The sequence below is a fragment of the Aquarana catesbeiana genome, linkage group LG01, assembly GCF_042186555.1.
Source record: "Aquarana catesbeiana isolate 2022-GZ linkage group LG01, ASM4218655v1, whole genome shotgun sequence".
In the NCBI taxonomy this organism is placed as follows: Eukaryota; Metazoa; Chordata; class Amphibia; order Anura; family Ranidae; genus Aquarana; species Aquarana catesbeiana.
The window spans coordinates 257,980,996-258,006,709 of NC_133324.1; the positions used below are offsets into that span (position 1 = coordinate 257,980,996).

General features: G+C 40.2%; 1 protein-coding gene across 1 annotated transcript in view; it reads right to left on the minus strand.

The window, feature by feature from the left end:
- The window catches only part of LOC141140649 (transmembrane protein 132D-like), a 1,563,515-nt gene that overhangs the window by 1,139,266 nt on the left and 398,535 nt on the right, over positions 1-25,714 (minus strand). Inside the window, exon 2 of the mRNA XM_073628047.1 lies at positions 21,940-22,825. Within this exon, the coding sequence (XP_073484148.1) occupies positions 21,940-22,825 (886 nt within the window). The remainder of the gene's footprint in view (positions 1-21,939; positions 22,826-25,714) is intronic.

Consider the following 25,714-nt stretch of genomic DNA (forward strand, 5'->3'; position numbering starts at 1 on the left):
TTATGGGAAAGGGGGCTGCTATAGGTGAAGAACACAGAAGCTATCTATAGTGTCTGACCACCTGCATTAGGTAAGCGTGACAGAACAACAACATGCAACCAGTGAGTGGAATTACAGCGAGCAGCAATGGATGCAGCATCTAACAGCCCGAAAAGTGTTGACGGCCATAGAAAAGTCAAAAAGGAGAGTCAATGCCTGCTTGACTGGTATTGGTAATCTTCTTTTACAGAATGCTTATATGGCATTTTTTTTGTCTAGTGTTGCTTTTACAACTCAGTCACTAGATCATGCAAGATATCATGAGAAAAACATCCGATCTGATCCTGTCCACTAAAAACAGACTGATGGGGATCCATTCCCCAGCCATCTGGCAGATCGGATCAGATGGCAGTAGGGTGTAAACGAACAGGCAGTCTGTTTACATCCGAATGCCCATAAAGGGGGCCAGGCTGTGTCCGCTCTGAATAAGCGGAGCAGACACGGTCAAGCTATCCATCTGCTTAATGGGGAACAGATTCCCCGCTGAGTAGGTGGACTCAAATGGAGCCTGCCCCTGTGTGGAAGGGGCCTAAAGGTTTTTTTTATTTGTTTAAAACTAACAAACATGTTATACTTACCTGCCCTTCTCGGGTCCCCTGTCAGTGCTCCTGACTCCTCCCCCCCGCCAATTACCCCCATAACAAGCCGCTTGCTATGGGGGCACTTTTGCATGCTCACTCACAAGCCCTGCTCTGTGTGACCATAAGACACACAGAGCAGAGTTTTGCCCCACCCCCTCGCCCTCATCACTAGCTGTGATTGACAGCAGCAGGAGCCAATGGTTCCTGCTGCTGTATCTGACCCAATGAGGAGCAAGATAGCAGAGAGAGCCTAGGCTCTCGTGCTCACCTCTGGATCGAGATCGGGATCAGGTATATATTTAGGGGGGCTGTGAGGGAAGCTACATGTAGAAGGATATTTACCTTACTGCATAGAATGCAGTAAGGTAAAAAACGAACTTCTGCCTTTACAACCACTTTAAGTCCTGGCAGTGCAGGGGGATTAGAGGGAACAGTAATACAAAGGCATGCCCAGGGGACAATTGAACATTGAAAAAGAAAAAGAAATTCATATTATTTTTATCTGATTTAGGAAAAAACTGTATACTACTTTAATACCACTTTAATTAATAATGTGAAGCTGTGTTTGATTTGAATACACATTCACATGCATTGGAATTTATAAAGAATGTTTCCTTGATGATTACAATGAACACAGCTTTACCTTATTTAATAAGTTAAAGAGGCACTGCAGTCTGCTCACATAATTTGTAAACAAATTTTTTTTTGCCATTCTGAAGTTCCCCCCCAACTACTTTGCATATTATTTTATATTCACTGTGATTCTGTACTTGCCAAATATGCTAGAGAAATCTTCCTCCACTGAGTCTGGCTGCAGCCATTTTAACTGTGGCCAGCTGAAGCTGCTGCCTGTTCACTTCATGGATTTCCACAGATACACAGGGGCACACCTCCAGCATTGCAGCTCTCATTGGCGCTCTTATGACTCATCCCCCCTCCCTTCCTGGCAAACTCTCACGAGAGTGAGAGAGAGAGCTGTGCATGATGTCATAAGCCTAGGCTTATTGCCAGACAATATACAGGAAGAGGACTGTATAATGTATTTACTGGTACTCTGGCAGAAAACAAATGTTTTACTATCCAAAGTTAAAACAACAGGGGGAGACGATTTAATAGATGGAAAAAATGACTGAAGGTCTGCTTTAGGTTACCATTCACTTTGTTCAGTGAACATTCTTTAGACTGCCACTAAATCACCCCATTAAGTCAGTCATAGCACGAAAAAAAACTTGCCTGCCTCCAACCTAAAATAACTAGTTGCTGCTTCCTGCTGCTGCAAAAATCTATGTATGTAACAGTATAAGGTAAGTGTAAAGAATAACACATATCAGTTCTGAGAAATGTGCATAGTCACTGTCAATAAAAAAAAGGCACCCAACAGTTCTAATAGTTTAAACGCTGCACTGAAATACTAAACTGTATAATTCCCACACTAGTAGCAAGTCTAAACTAGTTAATATTAAAAATACTGTTTAAAAAATATAAAGAGCTTTTTAACTTTAAAGGAAACTTGTTCTGAGAGATACAGCACATGGACTGCTGTTATTCGCTTTAGAAAACTAAAATTGTAAAAAAAAAAAAAAAAATACCCAGCAGAGGCAGATTAGAAAGAATGGGGCCCTAGACAAAGTGGCAGTTTTGCTACCCATTCCCCATCCATTCCACTGACATTACTCTGAATGTAGGTGGGTTCATTTTGAAGCAGGTTTTGCAAACTTTACTGAAATTTAACTGTCACATCTGAACCCTTTTGAAATCAATAGGCGCTAAATGGTAAAAACAGTAATGGCCATTTTTGAGGCAAATAGGCAAGGGATTATTATGGCATTGAGGGGCATTGGGGGGCTGGGAACTGCCCTGGAGAATATAGTAAAATAAAGAAATGTACACGTGTAAAGGCACATGTTTTGGTAAATTCTTTATCAAAAAACCCCAAAGAGGTCCCAGTATGTAAATCCATCATCAATAACATCATCCAATGATGCAGATCCTCGTCAATCCTGATGAATAATAATTGCTGCCCACCGAAAGAAAAGAACCTGGTGACTGATATACATGTCCAATCCCATCGCTATACTTGCTGAAAATGGCATCTCCTGGTTTTGGCCACCAAATATAAGCAAAGGGGTGGATTCTCCCAGGTGATTTATTAATGTAGCCATATTTGGTCAGTGATATCAGTTTTATCTGTGCCCCTTGTTTACATGGATTACCAGCAAGCTACTATATGCTCGGCTCACTCCAATTGAGCATATATATTCACTGATCGGATGAATGCTCAAATAGGCAAAGTTCAGTTCAAACCTCTGGTTTAGACTGAACCTTGAGCTCATCCGAAAAAGGATTGTAATAGGCACAGAGAAGTGGTGCCATCTGTATTTTCTATATCGACATGGTCCTATCAGACATCCCCCTTATGAACAGCTTTGACCAACAGGCAGGAACATCCTACAGCCTAGGCTACTGTCTAGGTTCCCTGTGGATGATTCAGCTTTGTTGTTTGACTGTCATGCAAATCTTCTACTTTTAATATTTTGTGAGTTCCTGAGTGAAACAATAACACAGGCAGTAAATTCAGGCAGTAAATTCATAGGGAAGCCTAAATTTCAGCTCCACCTTAGATGGAGATGTGCAGAGAAAGGAGGAGAAATTCTAACTTCACTTTTGATATCACTTGCTGCATCCTTGTTATTGATCAATATGGAAAATGTCTTATTTTTAGAGGGAGCTTCCAGATTCTGATAAGCCCCTCACACGCAAACCCCCACAACCACCAGGCCAGTGTTGGGGGGAAGAGGCCCTTGTTCTCATCAACATGGGAAAAGGGTGTTTTGCCAGGGGATCCCTTTGCAAGATACCCCTCATGTTGAGGACATATGGCCTGGTATGGTTCGGGGAGAAGATTTACAAATGTCCCCACTCGTTTCCTGGCCAGCCTGGCTGCATGCTCAGACAAGGGTCTAGCATGGATTTTATTTTTTATTTCTTCATGGGTATCCCCCTTAAAAGCCATACCAGACCGATTGGGACTGGTGACGTCACTGGTTGTTAAGGACTCAGCATGTCCTTGAAATAGCGACTAACTTTGTTACCTAAAATTGTCCACAGATGTTACTTTAAAAGCTTTTACAGATTATCAGTTTAGAGTTAATCATTAGTGATGTCCCTAGGATTATTACTCTCACTCCTACATTTGTGATAATATATAACACGTTTAGCACAATTGTTGTTTTCATGTGTAGGTGCACTTGCCACATGCGTTTATGTTCTTATATGCATGTTTGTGGGGACTGGGTAACTTAAATAGTTTTTTTTATTATGATACTTTCCTGTTTTTTTTTTTTAAACTTAACGCTATATTAAATTATTTTTTTTTTTTATAACAAACATGTTATACTAACCTGCTCTGTGCAATGGTTTTGCACAGAGCAGCCCAGATCCTTCTCTTCTTGTGCCCCATGCCAGTGCTCTTGGCCCCTTTCTTCTACCGGCTTGCTCTGTGGGCACCCAAGCAGGCGCGCTCCCAAACCGTAGCTCTGTGTGTCCATGCACACATGGAGCTGAGGCTTGCCCGCGCCCTCTCCTGCTTGGCTCACTGGTTGTGATTGACAGCCATTGGCTCCCACTGCAGCCAAAAGCCTATCAGGAGTGTGAGTCCCCGGAGAGCCAAGACTCTCGTGGATATTACTGGATCGAGAGGGGGCTCAGGTAAGTATTAGGGGGGCTACTGCACACAGAAGGTTTTTTAGAATGCATGAATGTAAAAAACCTTGTGACTTTACAACCACTTTAACCTTACTATAACCTTACTGCTACATACCAGTAGCATACTGTAATGACAGGTTCTCTTTACTGAGACATCAAAGGGATACTGGACCCCTGATGTCTCCCCTGCCCTTGCTAATGTAGTAAAGATCATGCTTCATTAGATTCTAAGCTGACCACAATAGCCAAGGACAAGCGAAAGCCCATGTTTATTCACCAAAAAGAAAATCAGCAAGTTAATAATTGCTGGTCTCCATCAGTTGCACCCATCAGTACCTACCATGCCAGTCCCAAGCCGCAGGTGGGTCTACTTGCAACTGTTTATAAATGGCACTGGTAGACAAATGGTTAAAGGAATTTTTCTTTTTGATGTTGCTCTGTTGCCCTTTAGGTACAGCTGTGCTCAAAAGTTTGCATCCCCTGGAGAATTGGTAATATACACTATGTACCATTTTTAAAGAAAACATGACTGAGCAGGAAAAACACATTTATTTCTTCTAGGATTCATTTTCAACTGTAGGTCATAACAGAATCAAAACAAAACATAGCAAGAAGTAAACAAATGAAACGAACCCGTTCAAAAGTCTGTTTACCCTTAGAGTACTTTCACACTGGGGCACACTCCTCCCCAACAAGCTGCACTCCCTTGGCCACCCTGATTCTGCTATTTCCTGGTTCTCCTCCTACCAATCTCAGTGCACTTTTAGTGTCACATACAACATCATCTCCTCTGCTCCTCTTCCTCTTTCTGTTGGGGTACCACAAGGCTATGTCCTTGGGCCCCTCCTATTCTCTCGCTAAACCTCTTCTCTGGGCCAGTTGATATCCTCCCATGGCTTCCAATGCCACCTATATGCTGACAACATCCAGATTCATCTCTCTAATCTCAACTTACCCCCTCAATCTCCTCACGTATCACAAACTTACTGAGCGACATATCAGTATGGATATCAAACCACTTCCTTAAACTCAATCTTTCTAAAACTGAGCTTGTTATATTTCCTCCTCCCCATGACTTTGCAATTGAGATCAACAGTACAACCATTGGTCCCTTCACACACACCAAGGTGCTAGATGTAGATTCCGGGCACATGCTCTCAACCAAACTGTCAAACCATCAAGTGGCTGGTGTCATAACTGATCACATGTGCAGCATCATGTCAGTTGAAGATCGAACAGAGGCCAAGATGGCAGCTTCATTGGCTGAAAACAATAGGAGGTTTTAGTTCCGCTTTATGGTAAAAAAAACCTTCTGCATGTAGTTCCCCCCCCAGCCTCCCCTTATACTTACCTGAGACCGATCTCGAATCAGTGATGTGCGCAAGAGCAGAGGCTCTCTGCTTTCTCTCTCTTCTCTCTCATTGGCTCAGAGACAGCAGTGGAAGCCATTGACTTCTGCTGCTGCCAATCACAGCAGTGACAAGCGAGATGGGGGGGGCAGGGTCTGTTTCAATAGACACAGACAACAGGACTCAGGAGCGAGCATGCAGGAGTGCCCCCATAGCAAGCCCCTTGCATTGAGGGTACACAGAAGAGGGGAGGAGCCAGGAGAGCCAGCAGGGGACCCAAGAAGAGGAGGATCGGGGCTGCTCTGTGCAAAACTATTTCATAAGGCAGGTAAGTATAACATGTTTGTTATTTTAAAGACAAAACATTTTTACATTTAGAATCACTTTAAGCTTTTAAACAGTCAAGATTATTTAGGATCCAGCAGGCTTTTTTCAAAAGTACTTGATAAGTGACTCACTGAGCCCAAAACACTGTATAAGTGAACACCCTCTAAAGTTTTTGGCCAAAGTCACTATATATTGTCCAATGTATTATCTCTGCGTTTGGAGCTGTATCCTATTATAAGGTCAACAAAAATAAGTCTCAAATCCTAGGTCTCAACATATGCCCAATACTTAAAAGTACTATACAGTTGCATTTCTCCTACACTTGGATGACCTCCCAGAATATCTTGGCATCTTATTACCATCCTCATCATCATAAAAATAGTTTGCACCCAATTTTTTTATCCTTTCTTGATAAACTCCTTAAAGTGGAGTTCCAACCAGTAATGGAACTTCCGCTGATCCAGTCCCCCCCCATGTCACATTTGGCACCTTTCAGGGGGTGTGGGGGAGAAGATACCTGTCTAATCCAGGTATTTGCTCCCACTTCCGGTAAAAGAGCATCGCAGACTCTGCGGTGAACTACGCCATGTCTGGCCCCTCCTCCATTCCCCCCCGCTGTCTTCTGAGAGACACACAGGTCCCAGAACACTGCAGGGACCATTCAGAATGCGCAGCACAACAGGAAACAGGCTGTGAAGCCGCAAGGCTTCACTTCCTGATTCCCTTACTGAAGATGCCGGCGCCTTCACCCAGAGCCGAGGGACGCACAGGTAAGTGTCCTTATTTTAAAAGACAGCAACTGCAGTATTTGTAGCTGCCGACTTTTAATTTTTTTTGGCAGGCAGAACGCCACTTTAAGGAGTTAGACCACCTAAAACCCCTTTCACACTGGGGCTCTTTGCATGCGCTACAGCGCTAAAAATTGCGCCTGCAAAGTGCCCTGAAAGAGCCGCTGCTGTCTCTCCAATGTGAAAGCCCCGAGGGCTTTCCCAATGGAGTGGTGCGCTGGCAGGACGCTAACAAAAGTCCTGCTAGCAGCATCTTTGGATCAGTGAAGGAGCAGTGTATACACTGCTCCTAAACCGCTCCTGCCCATTGAGATCAATGGGGCAGAGCGGCTATACCGCTGGCATAGTGCTGCTGCAGCAGCGCTTTGCGGTTGTTTTAACCCTTTCTTGGCCGCTAGCGGGGGTAAAAGCGTCCCGCTTGCGGGCGAATGGTGCCGCGAAATTGACGGTATAGCGCCGCTTTACCGCCGATGCACCCACTGCCCCAGTGTGAAAGGGGCCTAAGCACTCTATAATTCTCTATTATGGGCAGGATAGCAGCTTTTCATATGTCCATACTCCCAAAACTTTTGTACTTATTTTGCACAATCCCCATACCCATACCTCAACAGTATTTTAATAAACTGTGCTCCCTCTCATATTGCTTTCCCTACCCTAGAGAAACATGCTTTAGTAGGCGGTGCATCAGTACCAACAAGAACGGAAGGGGAGAGAGAGGAGCCGAAACCACCAATAGTGCATGTTTATTGAGTAAGAACAATAGTAAAAACACAAATAATGCAGTCACAGAGTGTCCAGTAAGACAGACGTGTAAGAAGTGCTGGGTGTCAGCTAGAGGGATCCAGGTCTGTGCAGCGGTTTTGGCGCCTCTCTCTCCCATTCCTTTCTTGTTTTTACAGCGGCTGAGTCTCCCTACCCGCCATCAAAGCTGCCTCACCCCCTCCATGCAGTATTTTCAAGAGACTGTTTGAACTTATTTATCCACTGGTCTTTTTTTCCTCCGGGACAATTGATTTTTTGTTCCACCTTCCTTTACAAGAAAATTACTTTTAATTGGGTTTACACCACCAGGGTGTTTTTTTGCACTTGTATACCAATTTACTATCCAACACAGATGAGTACCATACACTGTCCAATTGTTACCGTTTATAATTTCATGGTCTGCTGACAACATGTGCAGCTTTAAGCCTAAAGCCTCATACACACGATCGGATTTTCCGAGAGGAAATGTGTGATGACAGGCTGATGGCGGAAAATCCGACCGTTTGTATGCTCAATCGGACAATTGTTGTCGGATTTTCCACGGACAAATGTTGGATGGCAGGCTTTAAAATTTTCCGTGGACAAATGTCTGTTGTTGGATTTTCCAAGCATGTGTACACAAGTCTGTCGGACAAAAGTCCAAAGTACAAACACGCATGCACGGAAGCAAGGACGAGCCAGAAGCGGTGGGTCTTGTAAACTAGCATTCGTAATGGAGAATTAACCTTCGCGACGTGACAAATTATGAAATCTCGAAATGCAGCGCACATTCTCTTCTTCTTTAATGGGATAATAATGAAGCCGCTTTGCTGGTGATACTGATGGAGTTATTGCAAATTCCCAAAGGCTTTTTTTTTCTAGTGATATCAAGAATATTATTATGCTTGTTATTTTTCTTTTTTTGATGCAAGTTACCACAACACCATTATCCCGTAGTTTTTAAGATCAAAGATATAACTATGTTGTTGTGCCTTGTTAATTTTACATTGTATTTTTTAAAATGTAACTGCCTACTCCCAAACTGTCATTTGAAGTAAAACACATAGCCAAGTATTATTCTCCACAATTTTTTTTATTGTGCATTAAAAAAAGAAAACAAATAAAATTAGACATGCTACCTGCCAGTAGAACTTAACCTAAAAGTTCATTCTATGCATCCAAAAATATAGAAAATATACCAAATCAAATCATTATTCAACCAAAAAAATAAAATAAAAGCCTCATGCATCTTAATATAGGAGGTCAAAAATGCCAAGAGTTGGTGAAAGCAGGGGTCCGTCATCTGGAGATAATTCCGAAAATCATCTGGATTATTCTCCTGGAGCTCCCGAAGCAATGGCATATAACATAATTGGTCACGATTAATAAAGCAACCAATTTTTGGTCCAAGAACTCCTCCTCCTCCTGTTCCTGGACTGGACTTGGGTCAAAGCAATAACTCCAAGGCCAATAATAAATAACACGTTATCTCCTCGGATTCCGCAACATGGCTGGTTGACAAACAGCCGTTCAGAAACAAACTGAAAAGCGCGAAATGAAAACCGCAAAATGAAATCAACACTCACTAAACTTCTACTAACACGAAATTAGCTGAAGGAGCCCAAAGGGTGTCGCTAAAGAGCTGAAAAAACACGTAGTACGTCACTACATTCGTGTTTGTTGGCCGACAGTTCTTTGCCAAATATGATATTTGGGGACTTTAATATGGTGCCGGATCCTGGGATGGACAGACTATCACAGACATTCGGCTCTGCCACGGACCAGGTGTCTTGGGCGGAAGCCTGCAATTTTACGGATGTCTAGAAGTGGAGACACCATAACTTGCGGGTGTATACCTGTCATTCTGCCTCTTACAGAACCTTTTATAGAACTGATCTGGTGTACGCCGGGGGGTCTGTCCTTTCCAGGGTTCGGGATTTCACCATTCTACCCAGGGGTATCGCTGATCATGCTCCTATTTCCCTGCAGCTCAGTTTGACGTGTCCTTCGGCAGAAGGCTTGTGGGATTTGTCTAGGTTCTGACTATCTGACTTGAGGGTTGACATCCCTTGCAAAACTGATATGATCATTTTTTGGAACTCCCGGGATCACACTGTTTCTATCCCTATTACTTGGGATGCATTTACGGCATGCACAAGGGGTAGCTTCCAGGACCATATTGGGAGGGTACGTGGGGTTGCCCGTAAGGAATTACAGGAGGCAAAAAATGAAGCTATTTGGAGACTATTTATGCTAGGGATATGGACCCTCTGGGGTATTCCTCTCCCCAGGCAGCTCTGTGGATGTTCCCCTTATCCACATATCTGCTACGAGAATTCATCTGCTCCATCAGAGTCAAAGGATCTTTGAACAAGGGGAGGGGAGTGGTCGGCTGCTGGCCTGGTTGGCCATACTACAGCTACCAGTAAGCAAGGGTAGACTAGCTCTCCCAAACTTCCAACAGTATTATTGGGCAGTGGTCCTTGTGATGGTCTGTTGGTGGTTCTCCCAGCCTAGGGACAACCCCGCGGTGACTTTGGAGGCGGCGATTATGGGGTCAGACTCTATGCTGAGTAATCTAGTATACCGTGGGGTATGGGCCCACTCTGTGATAACTACCTTGATGCATAAGACAATAACAGTGTGAAACTGGGTCAAGGCGCAGCGTCGGCCCCTAGAGCCATTCTCCCCTCATATGCCTTTGTGGGGCAACTCCAACCCCCCTCACCTGCGCAGCATACCCGACTCTCAAGTATGGGCCTCTAGAGGTGTGGTGAGGCTGAAATACCTGGTGACAGAGGGTAGACTAAGTACTTTTCCAGAGCTCAAGATAGCTTATAACCTTCCCAATTGGATGTTCTTCAGGTACCTGCAGGTGAGGTATGCCTTTCAGCACCAGTTTCCTGGTGGAGTCACGCTCAAATCAGAGCCAGTAGAACACCTGCTGTCATCAAAAGTTCTGCACACTCCCTCGTCCTCACTGTACTTCCACCTCACGATAGCTCCATCCTCTAAACTGACCAAGATATACCTTCCTTAACTGGTTCCCGGACGGCTCGTGTACATATACTGTGGCCCAATGGCACCGCTGCACATCCGCTGCATGATGGGGGAACCGATGCACGTGGCCGGCAGTAAAGATCGTCGCTGGCCACGCACGATCTCATGCACGAGGAGCGGAGACTTGTCGTTTGTTCCTAGTAAGTAGAAACAGCGAAATGTCTCCACTCCTACTCATTCCTATCCCCATACAGTTAGAACACACTGAGGGAACACACATTTAACCCCATAATCGCACCCTAGTGTTAACCACTTCTGTACCAGTGTCATTTACACAGTAATCAGTGAATTTTTATAGCACTGATCGCTGTATAAATGTCAATGGTTCCAAAAATTTGTCAAGTGTCCAATCTGTCCACCTCAATGTCGCAACACCACTAAAAATCGCAGATCACTGCCATTACTTGTAAAAAAAAAAATAATAATAAAAATGCCAAAAAATTCCATAAATCTTTGCCATAGTTTGTAGAGGCTATAACTTTTGCACAAACCAATCAATATGCGCAAATATGATATTTTCTTTACCAAAAATATATATTGGCCTAAACTGATGAAGAAATTTGTTTTAAAAAACATTTTTAGGGATATTTATTAAAGCAAAAAGTAAAAAATATATATATTTTTTTAAATTGGCGCTTTTTTTTGTGTATAGCGCAAAAAATAATAACCACAGAGGTGATCAAATAGACCAAAAGAAAGCTTTATTTGTAAGAAAAAAATAACCCAAATTTCGTTTGGGTACAGCATTGCATGACAGCGCAATTACCAGTTAAAGCAACGCAGTGCCAAATTGTAAAAAGTGCTCTGGTCAGGAAGGGATTAAAACCTTCCAGGGCTGAAGTGGCTAACTGAGGAGGACTGGGAGGGCTGTGTCTCTTCCTATGTCACAAATTTGATCTCTGCACGGGATCACTTTATTCAATTGAAATCTCTGCATAGAGCTTACTATACGCCTCAGAGACTAGCTGCTATCTACCCTGATAGGTCCTCATCATGTCCACATTGTGGGAACCAGGAGGCTTCTTTTATACATATGATTTGGTCATGTCCCCTTCTGCGGGAGATTTGGGAGAAGGCCCTAGCCGATATTAGTCAGGCTGCAGGGACAACCCTTGCACTAACCCCTGAGGTCACATTGTTGAATGTAGTTGTAGACACCGCTGTGCGGAAATATACCAAACTGTTCATAATATACGCTACATACTATGCATGCAGAGAGATTTCGCTGAAATGGAAGGCTGCATTGCCACCCATCGTTGTCTCCTGAAGAAATACCTTGGATAATGTCCTACCTTTGTATAGAATAACGTACATCAACAGGAACTGTCTGAATAAATTTGACAAGATCTGGACTTCCTGGATAGACTCTTGGGGCTCCCTGCATATGGAGATTTATCCACCTAGCCCAGAGGTGGACCCATAGCATTGAACATGCTTCTTGACTGGGTCTCCCCCGGCATGGTTACGGTTCCCCTCCCTCTCCCCTCCCGCTTATTCCCCCCACTTTTTAGTAGCTCCTCTTTTATCCTCGGGTCCCCCCCCCGTTCTACCATCCTGCCTCTTCCCTCTCTTACCCTCCCTTTTCTTGAGTCCCCTCTTCATACGACACCCTCTAATGTCTGTTCAGGACCCACTGGTTCGGGCGGTGATGCGATCCTGGCCTTTGTCAGATGAGTTGACTATTTTGTTAGATGTATATGAATGGTATTCCCTTGTACAGTTTTATTTGTGTTGTGAAATATATATATCTGTACATTTATATATGCCGTGCTTTTCTGTTACTGACGTGATTATTTTAATAAAGTTCTTACAATTGTAAAAAAAAAAAATTACCTATAAAACCACCATATGCCCTGACCACTGGAAACTCTTCCAAAAGATTCAACACAGATGGTATTTTACACAGCAGAAACTCTCTAGAAAGCACACTACAATTTCTCCCAATTGTTGGCGTGACTGTGATTCTGTAGGTTCATTAATACATATCCCTTGGTACTGTCTTTCACTTAGGGCTTACTGGAATCACATTTTTAAAAGAAATCCTGAATTAACCTGCTTAATCCCCCCCACACACACACACACACACACACACACACTTTGCTGACATGGCACTTTTACACTAAAATATAGGCTGAGTCCCTATTTCAGCTAGAACAATAGTGATACACATTCTCTTGGCAGCTAAACTAAGTATCACATGCAACTGGAAATATCTCTCCATACCTAATATGTCTGATGTAATTAATGATCTGAACCGTATCTGTTCCTTGGAACGTGTCTTTGCAGTCAAGAATGATACACTCTAGCCCCTTAACTCCTCCTGGAACTTATGGATATCCCATAGACTATATGTGAAGTTCAGCTTATATTTGCTATGTTTTGCTTTTTGACAAGTACCTGTCATGACTCTTTACCTAATTTTATTAACTCATAATGCTATTTCTGATATTCGGTGTATTGCTTGAATGATCTGTGTATCATGTATAACAGGTTGCCTATTGCCATGGTTGATATTATGTATGTCTACACACATTTTAAATTAGGAATCCTAAGGCTGTAAATTGTAACTCCATTGAGGAGCTGTATGTGCTTCACCAGTATGTTCACTGTTCCTTTACACAATGCATATTGTGTTAGCTTTTGTATCTCCTAGATCAGGGGTCTCCAAACTTTCTAATCAAAGGGCCAGTTTAATATCCTCCAGACTTTAGGAGGACCGAACTGTTGTAATCGGGGGTAAAAATTATCCTGGCATCAGTGGGAGTAAAAAATGCAACTTTGGTATTAGAGGGTGAAAAAGCACCCTATTGCTGGTGTCAGTGGGCTGAGTAGTGTTCCATTGTTCGTGTCAGTGGAAGGAATAGTGCACAATCATTGGTGTCAGTGGGATTAATAGTGCCCCATTGTTGGTGTCAGTTTGAGGAATAGAGCTCCATCATTGATGTCAATGGGAGGAATAGCGCCCCATCCTTGGGGTCAGTGGGATTAAAAGTGCCCCATCGTTGGCGTCAATGGGAGAGATAATGCCCCATCATTGGTATCAGAGGGAGGAATAGCATCTTGTGTCAGTGGAAGGAAAAGTTCTCTAAGGGCCGGATAAAGGCAAGCAAAGGGCCGCATTCGGCCTCAGGGCCTCAGTTTGGAGACCCCTGTCCTAGATTATAAGCTCTAGCAAGCAGGGCCCTCTGATTCTTCTGTTTTGAATTGTATTGTAACTGTACTGTCTGCCCTCATGTTGTAAAGCGCTGTGCACACTGTTGGCGTTATATAAATCCTGTATAATAATAATATTGCTTCTCTTTAAAAACCCAATAAAAAAAATTGAAATAAGGTCTTTGGCCACCTTTAAAGTAATCATGTAAATTAGGCTATTGACTTTAGATCCCAACTTTTGCAGTAACAGGTTATCACTGTAATGTCTTTTGGCACCTTAAGACCACACCAGACACCTGCTGCTGACTGATCAAGAGATATCTACTTTCTCGATTTTATGTGTCTGATAGATTATTGTTCCTCCTAGATAACATTGGCACAAGGGAGTATATACCACATAGTGCTGCATATTGTTTTAATATTTAAAGAGATCTACTGTTCAGTGGTTGCATTCTGTATCTCGATCCATCTGCCATGTACTGTCCATGACCCACGATAAGTTGATCATAGTGAGAGTATCAAACTTTTCCATAAGAAATCATAAGATTGTGAACAATAGCCCCAAATACCCATCTGCTGGACAGTATATATATGGTATGTGGATTTTTGCAATGATTGCTGAGTGCAAAGACTGCTTAATCTCTCAGTATCAGCACACAGCAATTCATAGAAAACTTTCCACTGCAAATGATCAAGGTTGCGACACGCAGCAGGAGTCTTCTCTGTACATGGCTAAACTGTCCATAAGAAATCATAAGATTGCTGGACAGCATATTTACAATATGTGGATTTTCTGACTATAATATTACCTTGACAGTATAATCCATAATTCGGAGGAATACCATCTGAATTTATTGCACACAAAGGAGTTAGCTTTTTTGAACTCATACATTTATTTAAAAAAAAAAACAATAAGAACTCTTATGGTAAGCTAACTAATCTAAAATCACTAGAAACTCTGTGACACGTGTAAATTGTCACACAGCCATGTATAATCCTTTTGCCATGTAATTTAGAATGAGAAAATATATTTCTGCTCCAGATTTCTTGAATCTTAAAACTTCATTCTTGACCCATGTCTCCAAAGGTCAGATCTTATAACAGGCTCTTTACTTCTCATTCAACTGACTGTTCACTTTTAACCTTCCCTAAAATGTTGTAATATAAAGACTGAAATAAGCCGTGCTATTAGGCTTTAAAATGTGAACTATGACTAAACTAGTAATTTTGGCCAAGACTTCACAACAGATTCAAACAAAAATAAAACTGCTGTGTTTCATTATATAAAAAAAAAAAAAAAAAAAAAAAAAAGATCCTGTGAAAAAATACACCGTAAAATACTTTTTTCGAATTTTTTTTTTGTATAAACAAAAAAGAATTAAATACAAAGCTTGCGTCTTCATAAGTATCTGTCGATGCCTTCATATTTCACAGTAGGGAGCTCATTATCTCTTATAAGATATTTATACTGTAAAATAGCAGCCCAAAAAAAAAAGTTGATTAAAAAAGGGTGTGGGGAGGGAGCTGTTAAGATCTACAAGAAGTTTTACTGTGAATTCCATCAGATATTTAAAAACAAGGCAGAAATTGTGAAAGGTAAGGAAATTAGTCAAATAAAACATGTGCTTCCTAAAACAAAGAAAAATTTGGGAGGAGTAGGGTTCCAATAAACCTTATCTACCTTAAAAACATTGCAAAATGTTCAAAAACTAGAAGTTTCATAAACTGATCCCAGCAAATCTGTTCGGGTTCAGTTCGAGAACAGTTTCACAAATCTTGTTTGAAGTTTGCAAACTTTGGAAGAACCCAAGTCTATGGGGCAAATCTTGTTATTCAGTTCTGGCCATTTGCATGGCTAAGAAGGAAGGGCATTGGAAGCTGGGCATATCGATAGAGGACATGTTCCAATGCCAACATTTGGAGAATTAAGGAAATGAAAAAGAACACAGATCTGTCCGCTCTCCCTTATAGCTCCAACACACACTGACAATTTGGCTGCTGTGTGCCCACCCTTTTAAAGAAATAGAACTGGGTTCAAATTATTGGCACTCTTTTGACCTTTTGTCATGGCTATGCACTGCATTAGAAACTGTTCCCTATTTCTGGTGGGGAACCTGGGAATTATTTGTGCTTCATGTTCCTGAATCATGAATCCTAGGGATGCGTAATAAACCTGTGGTACCTGATTCATATTAGCCAGGCACAAGAGGAGTAAAAAGGAGAAAAGCTATCTTTAACCAGTTCCTATCCATGCTATAGCCGAATGAAGCTTACAGTGCGGACTTACATTGCCGGGATGCTGTCAATAGACGTCCTCCCCTTTGCACGCTCCCCGCGCTGTGATCCCTGAGTCAATGAGACTCAGGTGATCACAGATCAGAGTAAGGGGCCGATCCCGACCCCTTACCACATGATCAGCTGTCAGCCAATGACAGCTGATCACGTGATGTAAACAGAAGATCGGTAAACTTTTTTTTTTTTCCTCACGCTGAGAGTGTGAGAAAAAAAAGCTGATCACTGGCTTCTGTGTAAAGGGCATCAGTCCCGAAGAGGAAGAGGCACAGCCACTTCATCTGTGTCCACCAGTGCCATCTGCCAGTGCCACCTGCCAGTGCCAACAGTGCATATCAATGCCACCAATCTGTGCCCCACAGTGTATATCAGTGTCACCAATCAGTGCCACCTATCAGTGCTCACGAGTGCCACCTATCAATGCCCACCAGTGGTACCAATCAATGCCTCATCAGTGCCACCTAGCAGTGCTGCCTATCAGTGTCACCTACCAGTGCCCATCACTGCCACCTATCAGTGCCCATCAGTGCCAGCTATCAGTGCCATCTATTAGTGCCCTTCAGTGCCACCTATCAATGCCCTTCAGTGCCGTCCATCAGTGCCCATCAGTGCCACCTATCAGCGCCACCTCCCAGTGCCACCTTTCAGTGCCCACCAGTGCCGCCTATCAGTGCCCATCAGTGCCCATCAATGCAGCCTATCAGTGCCCATCAGTGCAGCCTATCAGTGCAGCCTCATTAGCATACATCAATGAAGGTGAAAAATTACCGGTTTGCTAAATTTTATAACAAAATTTTTTTTTTTCAACATTTTTGGTCTTTTTTCATTTTTTTTTAAATATAAAAAATGCAGAGGAGATCAAATACCACCAAAAGAAAGCTCTATTTGTGGGGGAAAAAAAGATAAAAATGTTATATGGGTACAGTGTTGCATGACCGCGCAATTGTTGTTCAAAGAGTGACAGCGTTGAAAGCTGAAAATTGGTCTGGGCAGGAGGGGGGTTGTGCCCAGTGCCCAGTAAGCAAGTGTAAAGCTGAACTCCAATTGTACCTTTCATTCTGCACAGTTTTACAACCATCTACTGATATTGCTTACTCTAATTTGAATGCGGAAGGCAGGCTTCCCACTATATCTATTAGACGCTGCAGCAAGTCAAACAGAGCCTGCCTCATTTCCTGATTGAAGGACAACCAGCATCATCTTGCTCTCTCATCCTTCTGAGACTTATTGTCCCTGGCTCACCCCTTTTCATTTACTGAATTTTAGTTCCTTTAACCACTCAGCATCTCATGTAGGCCTTACCCCAGCTTCCTGTTTCAGGAAGCTATATACAGCACTTTGTCCATTCCTTCTACCAGTCACGATCCACTTACAATCTCCCTTAGAAAAGCAACAAAACCCAGTGATAACGCCACTGGGTCTGAAACAAGGTATGTAAGAAAAATGCAAAGGTTTTATTTAATAATTTTATTAGCATGTTGATGATGGGAAAAAAAGAAGGACCAAAGAAGACAAAATAAAATCAGATTGAAATTCAGCTTTAAGCTCTGATATTCTAAAGATCCCAAATTCTATAAGACTCTAATGGCATCAGCATCGTCACCAGTCATATTAGGTGCCAATATGCCAAAAGATGTCAACAACTTGATATATATATGTGTGTGTATCTCTAAGAATTTAACAGCTGAAAGAAAATCATACGGATTGTATCATATATTTTTTTCTATATAAAATTGGCAAACCACAAACACAAGCTAGTGAAAACGAATAAGATATTTGCTCTAGTTTTTGTAAATAAAAAAAATGGAATCTAGGTGCAGATACTTACAATGTTACTTACATGTCACCTAACAGATCAAGTCAATATCTTCAGTTTAAAAATGCAGAAAGACCTGCTTCATTTTTATTTATTTAGAAATTCATTTAAATACTCCTATTACTTGTTTCTCATACCCAGAAGGGTATGGACACCTTCAGTTCAAAAACCCCTGCACTAAGCTAAAGCGCATTTGTAATTTACAATCAATTTACAATCATTATTTTTAGCCATATAACTGTTATTTGGCTGTGGAATTGGATGAAAATAACAGTTGCTGGCATTCCTAAAAATAACAGTTGTTATAACAAATAAAGATTGTTATAGCTTCTTGAATTAGGACTCTTGTAAGTTACACTCAGACTGTATACTGAAGAGTGTATACATTAATCTAAACCTATATTTTAAATGAAGAAGTATATAGGTTGTATGTATAGTCATTTTTTTCTTTCTACTGTCTGAAAAAAAGGCATTGCCTTTAAAGTGCAAATGTAATCAGAGCCAATTTAATCCAGTTAAATATTTATTATCATATTATAAAAATACCTCAATCTCTGTTAGAAATAGCTTCCTAGGGGCAGCTACATACACCGAGAAATCTTTACAGAAATATTATTCAAAGGTGTGGAGTTTGTTTTTAACTTTTTTCACATATTCACTTTGGAAGGTAAGGAATATATTCAAAATCCCTACCCTAAAAGCCGTCAACATTTTTTAAGCTGTCACTACATTCACAGGTCGTTGCAGTAGTATCACTATGTCAGTCACTAAGTCACTCTTAAAATTCCATGCCTGTAATCTGCTGGATTCCCCCACAATCATATTATTCTAGTCCCTCCAAAGCTTACCAGCTAAATTAAAGGCACCAAATTAAACCCCCCCCCCCCCCCCATTTTTCCCTTTAACATGTTTTGTCATATTAGATCATAAAACCCATTTTGTTTGGGGGAACGAGAACCTTGGTCATATCTATTTATGTTTTGCACTCCTGATGAAGCCATACTCTGGAACTCTCTACCTCAATCTGCCCAGCTATGTTCTACTCTGTCGACCTTCAGGCGATCCCTAATAATTCATCTCTTCTGGGAAGCCTATCCTGCCTCCTCCTAACAACTGAACTTTTTATTCCTCCATCAGCTGTTCCCTCACAATTATTGCCTTTTGTACCACTTACTCCACCATATTAGACTGTAAGCTCTTATGAGCAGGGTCCTCCTAATCCTCTTGTGTTGTATTGTAACTGAACTGTCTCCCTTTATATTGTAAAGCACTATGCAAGCTGTTGGCGCTTTATAAATCCTGTATAATGAAAATAATAATAATAATAATGCCATTCTTAATTTATCAATTCATAATTTTTTCCTGTTTCTTTGCCCAACAAGTCGATGTTATATTATATATATATATATATATATAATATTTATGCTTTAGGATATTAATTATTAGCCATTAAAAGAACCTACTGATTTAATGAATCAAGCCTGTATTTAGCATAGCTGTGCAGTTCAATTAGAGAGAAGATGAGATGGACTTTTATTTCATCCTAATACTATCTAGGATTAAAGCAAGCAACCTGTTGCAGGTATCTAAGCTGTATGTCATCTTCTAGCTTTTGAACAGTTTTCTCAAGATAGGGCTTTCTTTATATATTCTTGTATTTTTGTCCATACGTATAATTTTATATAGGTGAAACTGTTTAGTATCTAAAATCTAAAGGTACGCAATGTACAGTAACACAAAAAGTTAAAAAAATGGGAGCTGCAGCCTTAGGTTGGACTTTGTTGGACATTAAATTATGCCCAGGCTGGATCATGGCAGAGACATAAGGTTAATGTTATTGAGAAAGTAGACCTAATGGATCTGCTGAATTAACACCTGGAGTGCCTTGACGATGAATAATTAAAATGAAAATATAATTGAAGAGATGACATGTGTAACGTAACACGCATGCTCTTCTCATTTTAATGTTGGAAATATACAATTCAATTCAATGCAACAGAAAAGGGGAATCTTGGATGAAAGCTGTGTCAGGCATGTCTCTCCTCTATTGAAGATGTTCTTACACTGAAGAACTGCCCAGGTGTACCATCATTAAGAGACACAAAGAAAAACACAATGTAAAAACAGAAGACATATGCTCTATTTCTAACACATGGGCAACTAACTAAAAATAAAAAATAAATCTTTAAAAATATTTGTACATTTTTATTGTATGGTATACTATGAAAAATAGAATATTCAATAGATAGATAACAAAAGATAAACTCATGATATGTCATTAAAATCAGGATAAAAATAGTCCATTTGTGTGGGACCATGAAATAACTAATTACAACTTTTATAATTTGTATAAAATATGAAACATATATGAAAATATGTATTAAAATAAAGATAATAATAATAATAAAATAATACTAATAATAGTAATAATAATAATAACACAGTTTAAAGATAATCGCTGATAGTACAAGATAAAAACCAAGACATGTTCCCTATAATTTTATATATGACCCCCATTTTTTCTCCTAAATAAGGAAATAGAGTCAACATGATGATATAAAAATGTATAGGCAATCAGTGATTATCTTGTAACTGCTGTGTTTTTCTTTTCTTTTTTTCTTTTATTTATTATTTTTTTATTCTTTTCTTTTTTTAATAGATATTTTCATATATTTTTGTATATTTTATGCAATTTATATGTGTGTTAATTAGTAATTTAATGATTTCACACAGTCCCATACAAGAGGACTCTTTTTACTATGATTTTAGTGTCATATCATCGGTATATCTTGTATTATCTATCTATTGAGTATTATAGTTTTTTTTTTTTTAAATATCCCATACAGCGAAAATGCACGTATATTTCTAAAGACATTTTTATTTTTAGTTAGTTGCCCATGTGAGATAGATCATATGCCTTCTCCTGCTTTTATCTTGTGTTTTTCAATGAGTTTCTTAAGCATGGTTCAGCTGGGATGTGCAGTCCTCATGTATATTTAAGAAAATCTTTAGCAGAGTAGAGACAGGCTTGACAAAAAAGCTCTAAGGTTTTGAAATTTATAGCCAGCCCCCTGTGAACGCTCGACATTCTGTGGCGTCATTGTCTGAGCTTCCTTGACTGTCAGTTCCACTCTATGCACATTGGTGGTCCTGGTCCTGGCACCTCTTTACTGGCATCAGGATTGGAATGTACTTATAACATCTATCCGCCTGGAGAACTCTTTTGACATGTGTTTCTGATTTACAATACTGTGAGTTGCCATTTGTCTTTTAATTTTATAAATGTGCTTTCATTACTACACTTAATCCTCGTACACACTACTAGTTTTTTTTCCGTTCAACCCACTGACGTTAGTACAGCAATCTCCCCTGTTGTGCTATTTTGTTCTGACAGGGGGACGGTCCCCCCCCACCAGAACACACCAATCAGCTCTCTCAGCCATCGGTCAAGAGTGCCGATCGGGAGCCAGTCGGCAGACCTTTTTCAGTCATGACTCTTCGATGACAAAAGGTGGCCGATCGGCCCGTGTGTACTAGGCTTTAGACTGCACCCTCTTTTGTTTATTTTTTCCCATTACCAATGTTAAGATGTCCTATGCAGCAAGTGCTTTGAATGGAACACCCACTTATACCACATGTATTATGAAAGACTTACCACATGGTCTTCTGTGATATACTTCTCTATATGGCCCACATTGCCACTATAGTTTTTTTAGCACTTGGTTTAATTTTGTGTCATTATGCATTTAATTACATATAAATAGTATATAAATGTATTTATGCTCATAAGTCACATTTAATACTCTAAGAAATATTAGACATTTCAGTAATATCAGTAAACGATTCAAAAAGGTTTGTAATAATAATTTAGGAACACCCCTAGTGTAAACTAGCATATTTGCTATATGCAAAAGTATATAATATTAACAGTAAAATTTAAAAGTTTAAACAATTCGAAATGTGTAGTTTTAGAGCAAGAGTCACTAAATACTTTTGATATAAACTCATTTTTTACACAATTATTTACAAAGCATTACCTTCAGCCTTAGAATGCATTTACCAAAAGCTTTAGAAATATTACAGCTTACCTTAGTTTGAATTTGGCTTGTGTAAAATTTTTAGAGGCAAACACAAAATATGTTAGAATGTCTCCTATTCTCATATTCCGTGATAAAGATCGGATAGCCAAATTACCATCAATCTGTACTTCAATGGAAGAGTTCCTACTGAGGGCTTGATAAAGATAAACACTTCCAATTCGCTGTAATGGTGGACCAGTATCATCCATGTAACTGTGAAATGACCGACTGGTACTTTTCTTGGTGTCTTCCTTGACACAGTCTCCCTTCTCATCACTTGGCTGAATGGCATAGTACAATTCCACAGGGCTACCATCAGTTTGCTCTAACATTCTTTTATGGCCGGCAACAACTGTAGGTGGATCAAACCAGCCTGCAAGCAGCTCCAGTTCAGCAACACACAACCCTATATCACTTGTCAATTTACAAGTGCCCTTTACTTCCCTAGTTTCCCGAAAAGCAAACACCTTAACACATGGAAGTCTCTCTGTAGTGCTGTAATCATCCCAGTCTCGCCCCACAATATAAAACAATATCTGAACTTTGGGTTTAGTCTGAAAAATTTTATCCTTCAGGATATATGCTTTGATCTTCCAATTAAATGTAAATTTGTCTGTAAATCCAAAATTATTGGGAATAAAAAGTAAATCTTGTGGCACTTCTTGTTCAACAAAAAATGGTCCATATGTGGCATTCATGACAGGTTGTTTCTTGGCTTTATAAATAAGAAAAGACTCAACTCGTGACTGCAGGCTGGAATTTCTCATGATATCCTGGTTGGCTTCCTTTAGGAAGAAGAAAACATCACTCCGATGAATAGTGTAAGTCACTGGTAGGTAGGTTGGAAGCAAGGAAAACCTCTGTACGCTGTCTATTATCCCACGGCTCTCCGTCACTGTGGGGAAATATAAATAATTAATGATAAAATACATCTGTATAATACAAACAAACAAAAATAAACTACAAAATTGAGCTTCTAAATCTTAGCAAAAAGTTAAACAACCAGGAATTGGCTTGAGTGAATGTGTAAATGTCGGATTCTTGATGATACATAGGAGATTTTAAAGGCAGAGGTCTTGTATGGTAAGACGACTAAAATGATCATTCTGATGGTTTAATGTAAAAAAATTCAACAACAATGTCCAAAAAATTAGAATCTATTTTCCAGTGTTGATATATTGAAGAACAATAGAAAAATGCATATATATAAAAAAAAATAAATAAATAATTAGCACCAAATTCTATTTTTCCATCATTCTGTAATCAAAAGATTTGTGCAAGAAAACATAAAATGTGTGGACCTATGTACTACAGTTTCTTTTACGATACAGGGATTGGTCAACAAGCGTTAATATGCATAGGGAAGTGGTTTACAAAGAAGTGGACTTTTTTTTTTTTTACATGTAAAGTGTACCAAATAAAAAAAAAGATTTACTTTATTATAGGAAACACCTAGGAGTATTAATTGTGCCCAATCAGTATTTATGTCCCTTCAGCCTCAGAGCTGTAAATATTTAGTGTAGGATCTGTAGTGATATTTGGAATATTGCTCACTGTCTTTCTTTCTGGAGACTTTAGGAAGCAAAGCCTTGACTCTACCAAGATGGGGATACATGTTTTAGATAATTGCAAAATGAGCAAACCATGTGACCAGGCAGTGGGGAAAGCAAATAGAATTCTAGGATGCATCACTGGAGGGATCATCAGCAGGAGGAAGGCCGTTCTCATTCCCCTATATAGATCTTTAGTGAGACCTCATTTAGAATACTGTGTCCAGTTCTGGAGACCTCACTTACAGAAAGATATTGATAAGATAAGTACGAGCCCAGAAACAAGTAAAAAAAAATGGTGAAGGGTCTGGGGGATAAAACATATTGAGAGCAACTTCAGGAACTTGATTTGTACCGTCTGGAGGAAAGAAGGGAAGGGGGGACATGATTGAAACCTTTAATTGCATCAAGGGTGTGAATAAGGTTCAGGAGGGCAGTTTTTTCAATATGAAACCAAAATCAAGAACACTAGGACATGACCTCAAACTAACTGGAGGAATGTTCAAAACTAATCTTAGAAAGTATTTTTTTACTGAAAGGGTAGTTAATGCTTGGAATATACTTCCAGCAGAGTAGAGAGACAGTCAACAGTAAATGGCTTTACACATGCTTGGGACAAACATAGATCAATACTCAAAAAGTTAACGTAAAAAAAAAAAAAAAAAATGGGCAGGCTTGATAGTCTACACAGTCTTTTTCTGCCGTCACTTTTCTATGTTTCAATGTTTCTATAAGATGGCTGCCTGCACGCAGAGATAGCATGGAAACATTACAGGACAAGACATGGTAGGTTAGTAATGGGGGAAAGATCGGCTGCATGGAGTCCACAGGCAATAGTGTTACTAGTCCACTGCCCTCTGCCTGCCTTTTTTGGGCACAGCTACCAAGGTCAGTTTTTCTATCTGATAGCCTGGCTGAAACTAGGTCAAAAGGCATGTAACCTATCTATGTGCTTTCATTATTCTATCTGTCATTGTGTTCCACATCATGCACTTCTGATTCTAGCCCATTATCTTTTTCTGCCCTTGGAAATCTAGAAAAAAGTGCATAAATGCAATCTACTTACTGGGGGGAGAACCTTTGGGGGAATCTAGGATGGAAAAGGACCTGGGGGTCCTAGTAGATGACAGACTCAGCAATGGCATGCAATGCCAAGCTGCTGCAAGCAAAGCAAACAGAATATTGGCATGCAATAAAATAGGGATTAACTCCAGAGATAAAACAATAATTCTCCCACTCTATAAGACACTGGTCCAGCTGCACCTGGAGTATGTCAGCCAGTTCTGGGCACCAGTCCTCAGGAAGGATGTGCTGGAACTGGAGAGAGTCCAGAGAAGGGCAACAAAACTAATAAAGGGACTGGAGGACATTAGTTATGAGGATAGGTTACAAGCACTGAACTTATTCTCTCTGGAGAAGAGACGCTTGAGAGGGGATATGATTTAATTGTACAAATACAGTACTGGTGACCCCACAATATGGATAAAACTTTTCCGCAAAAGGGAATTTATTAAGACACGCGTTCATTCACTAAAATTAGAAGAAAAGCAGTTTAACCTCAAACTGTGTAGAGGGTTCTTTACTGTAAGAGCGGTAAGGAAGTGGAATTCTCTTCCACAGGCGGTGGTTTCAGCGGGGAGCATCGATAATTTCAAAAAATTATTAGATAAGCACCTGAACAACCACAACATACAGGGATATACAATGTAATTCTGACATAAAATCACACACATAGGTTGGACTTGATGGACTTGTGTCTTTTTTCAACCTCGCCTACTATGTAACTATGGCGTTAACTATAACATAATATAAGTATTTTTAAAAAGGTGCTGAATCCAAGGTGCCGTTTAGAGAGCATAAAAATAAGGCCTCAGCGGAACAGGGGTAAGTTAACAAGTGATATTACAACATTAGCCTTATCACTCTGTACTTTGTTATTATGATGTAATGCTATGCTTCAGCATGTAAACAGATTAATTTTTAAGAAGGATCTTTCCTTTTATACTTTTGATCATAAAGTTTTAAGATGCAGCCTGGCCTGTGTCATTATACTGAAAGTGCCCCTAACATCTTAGTTCCTGTACACACATAACTTCTACATCTAAATGATCATCCTCAATAACTATTTTGCATATTACTCAATTTGGCAGACATAGACGTGTCACAATAAGTATCGGTCTTGGACAAAGTCTCAGCCTTGGCTTCAGACATAACACAGCCTTCCAAGGAAAATA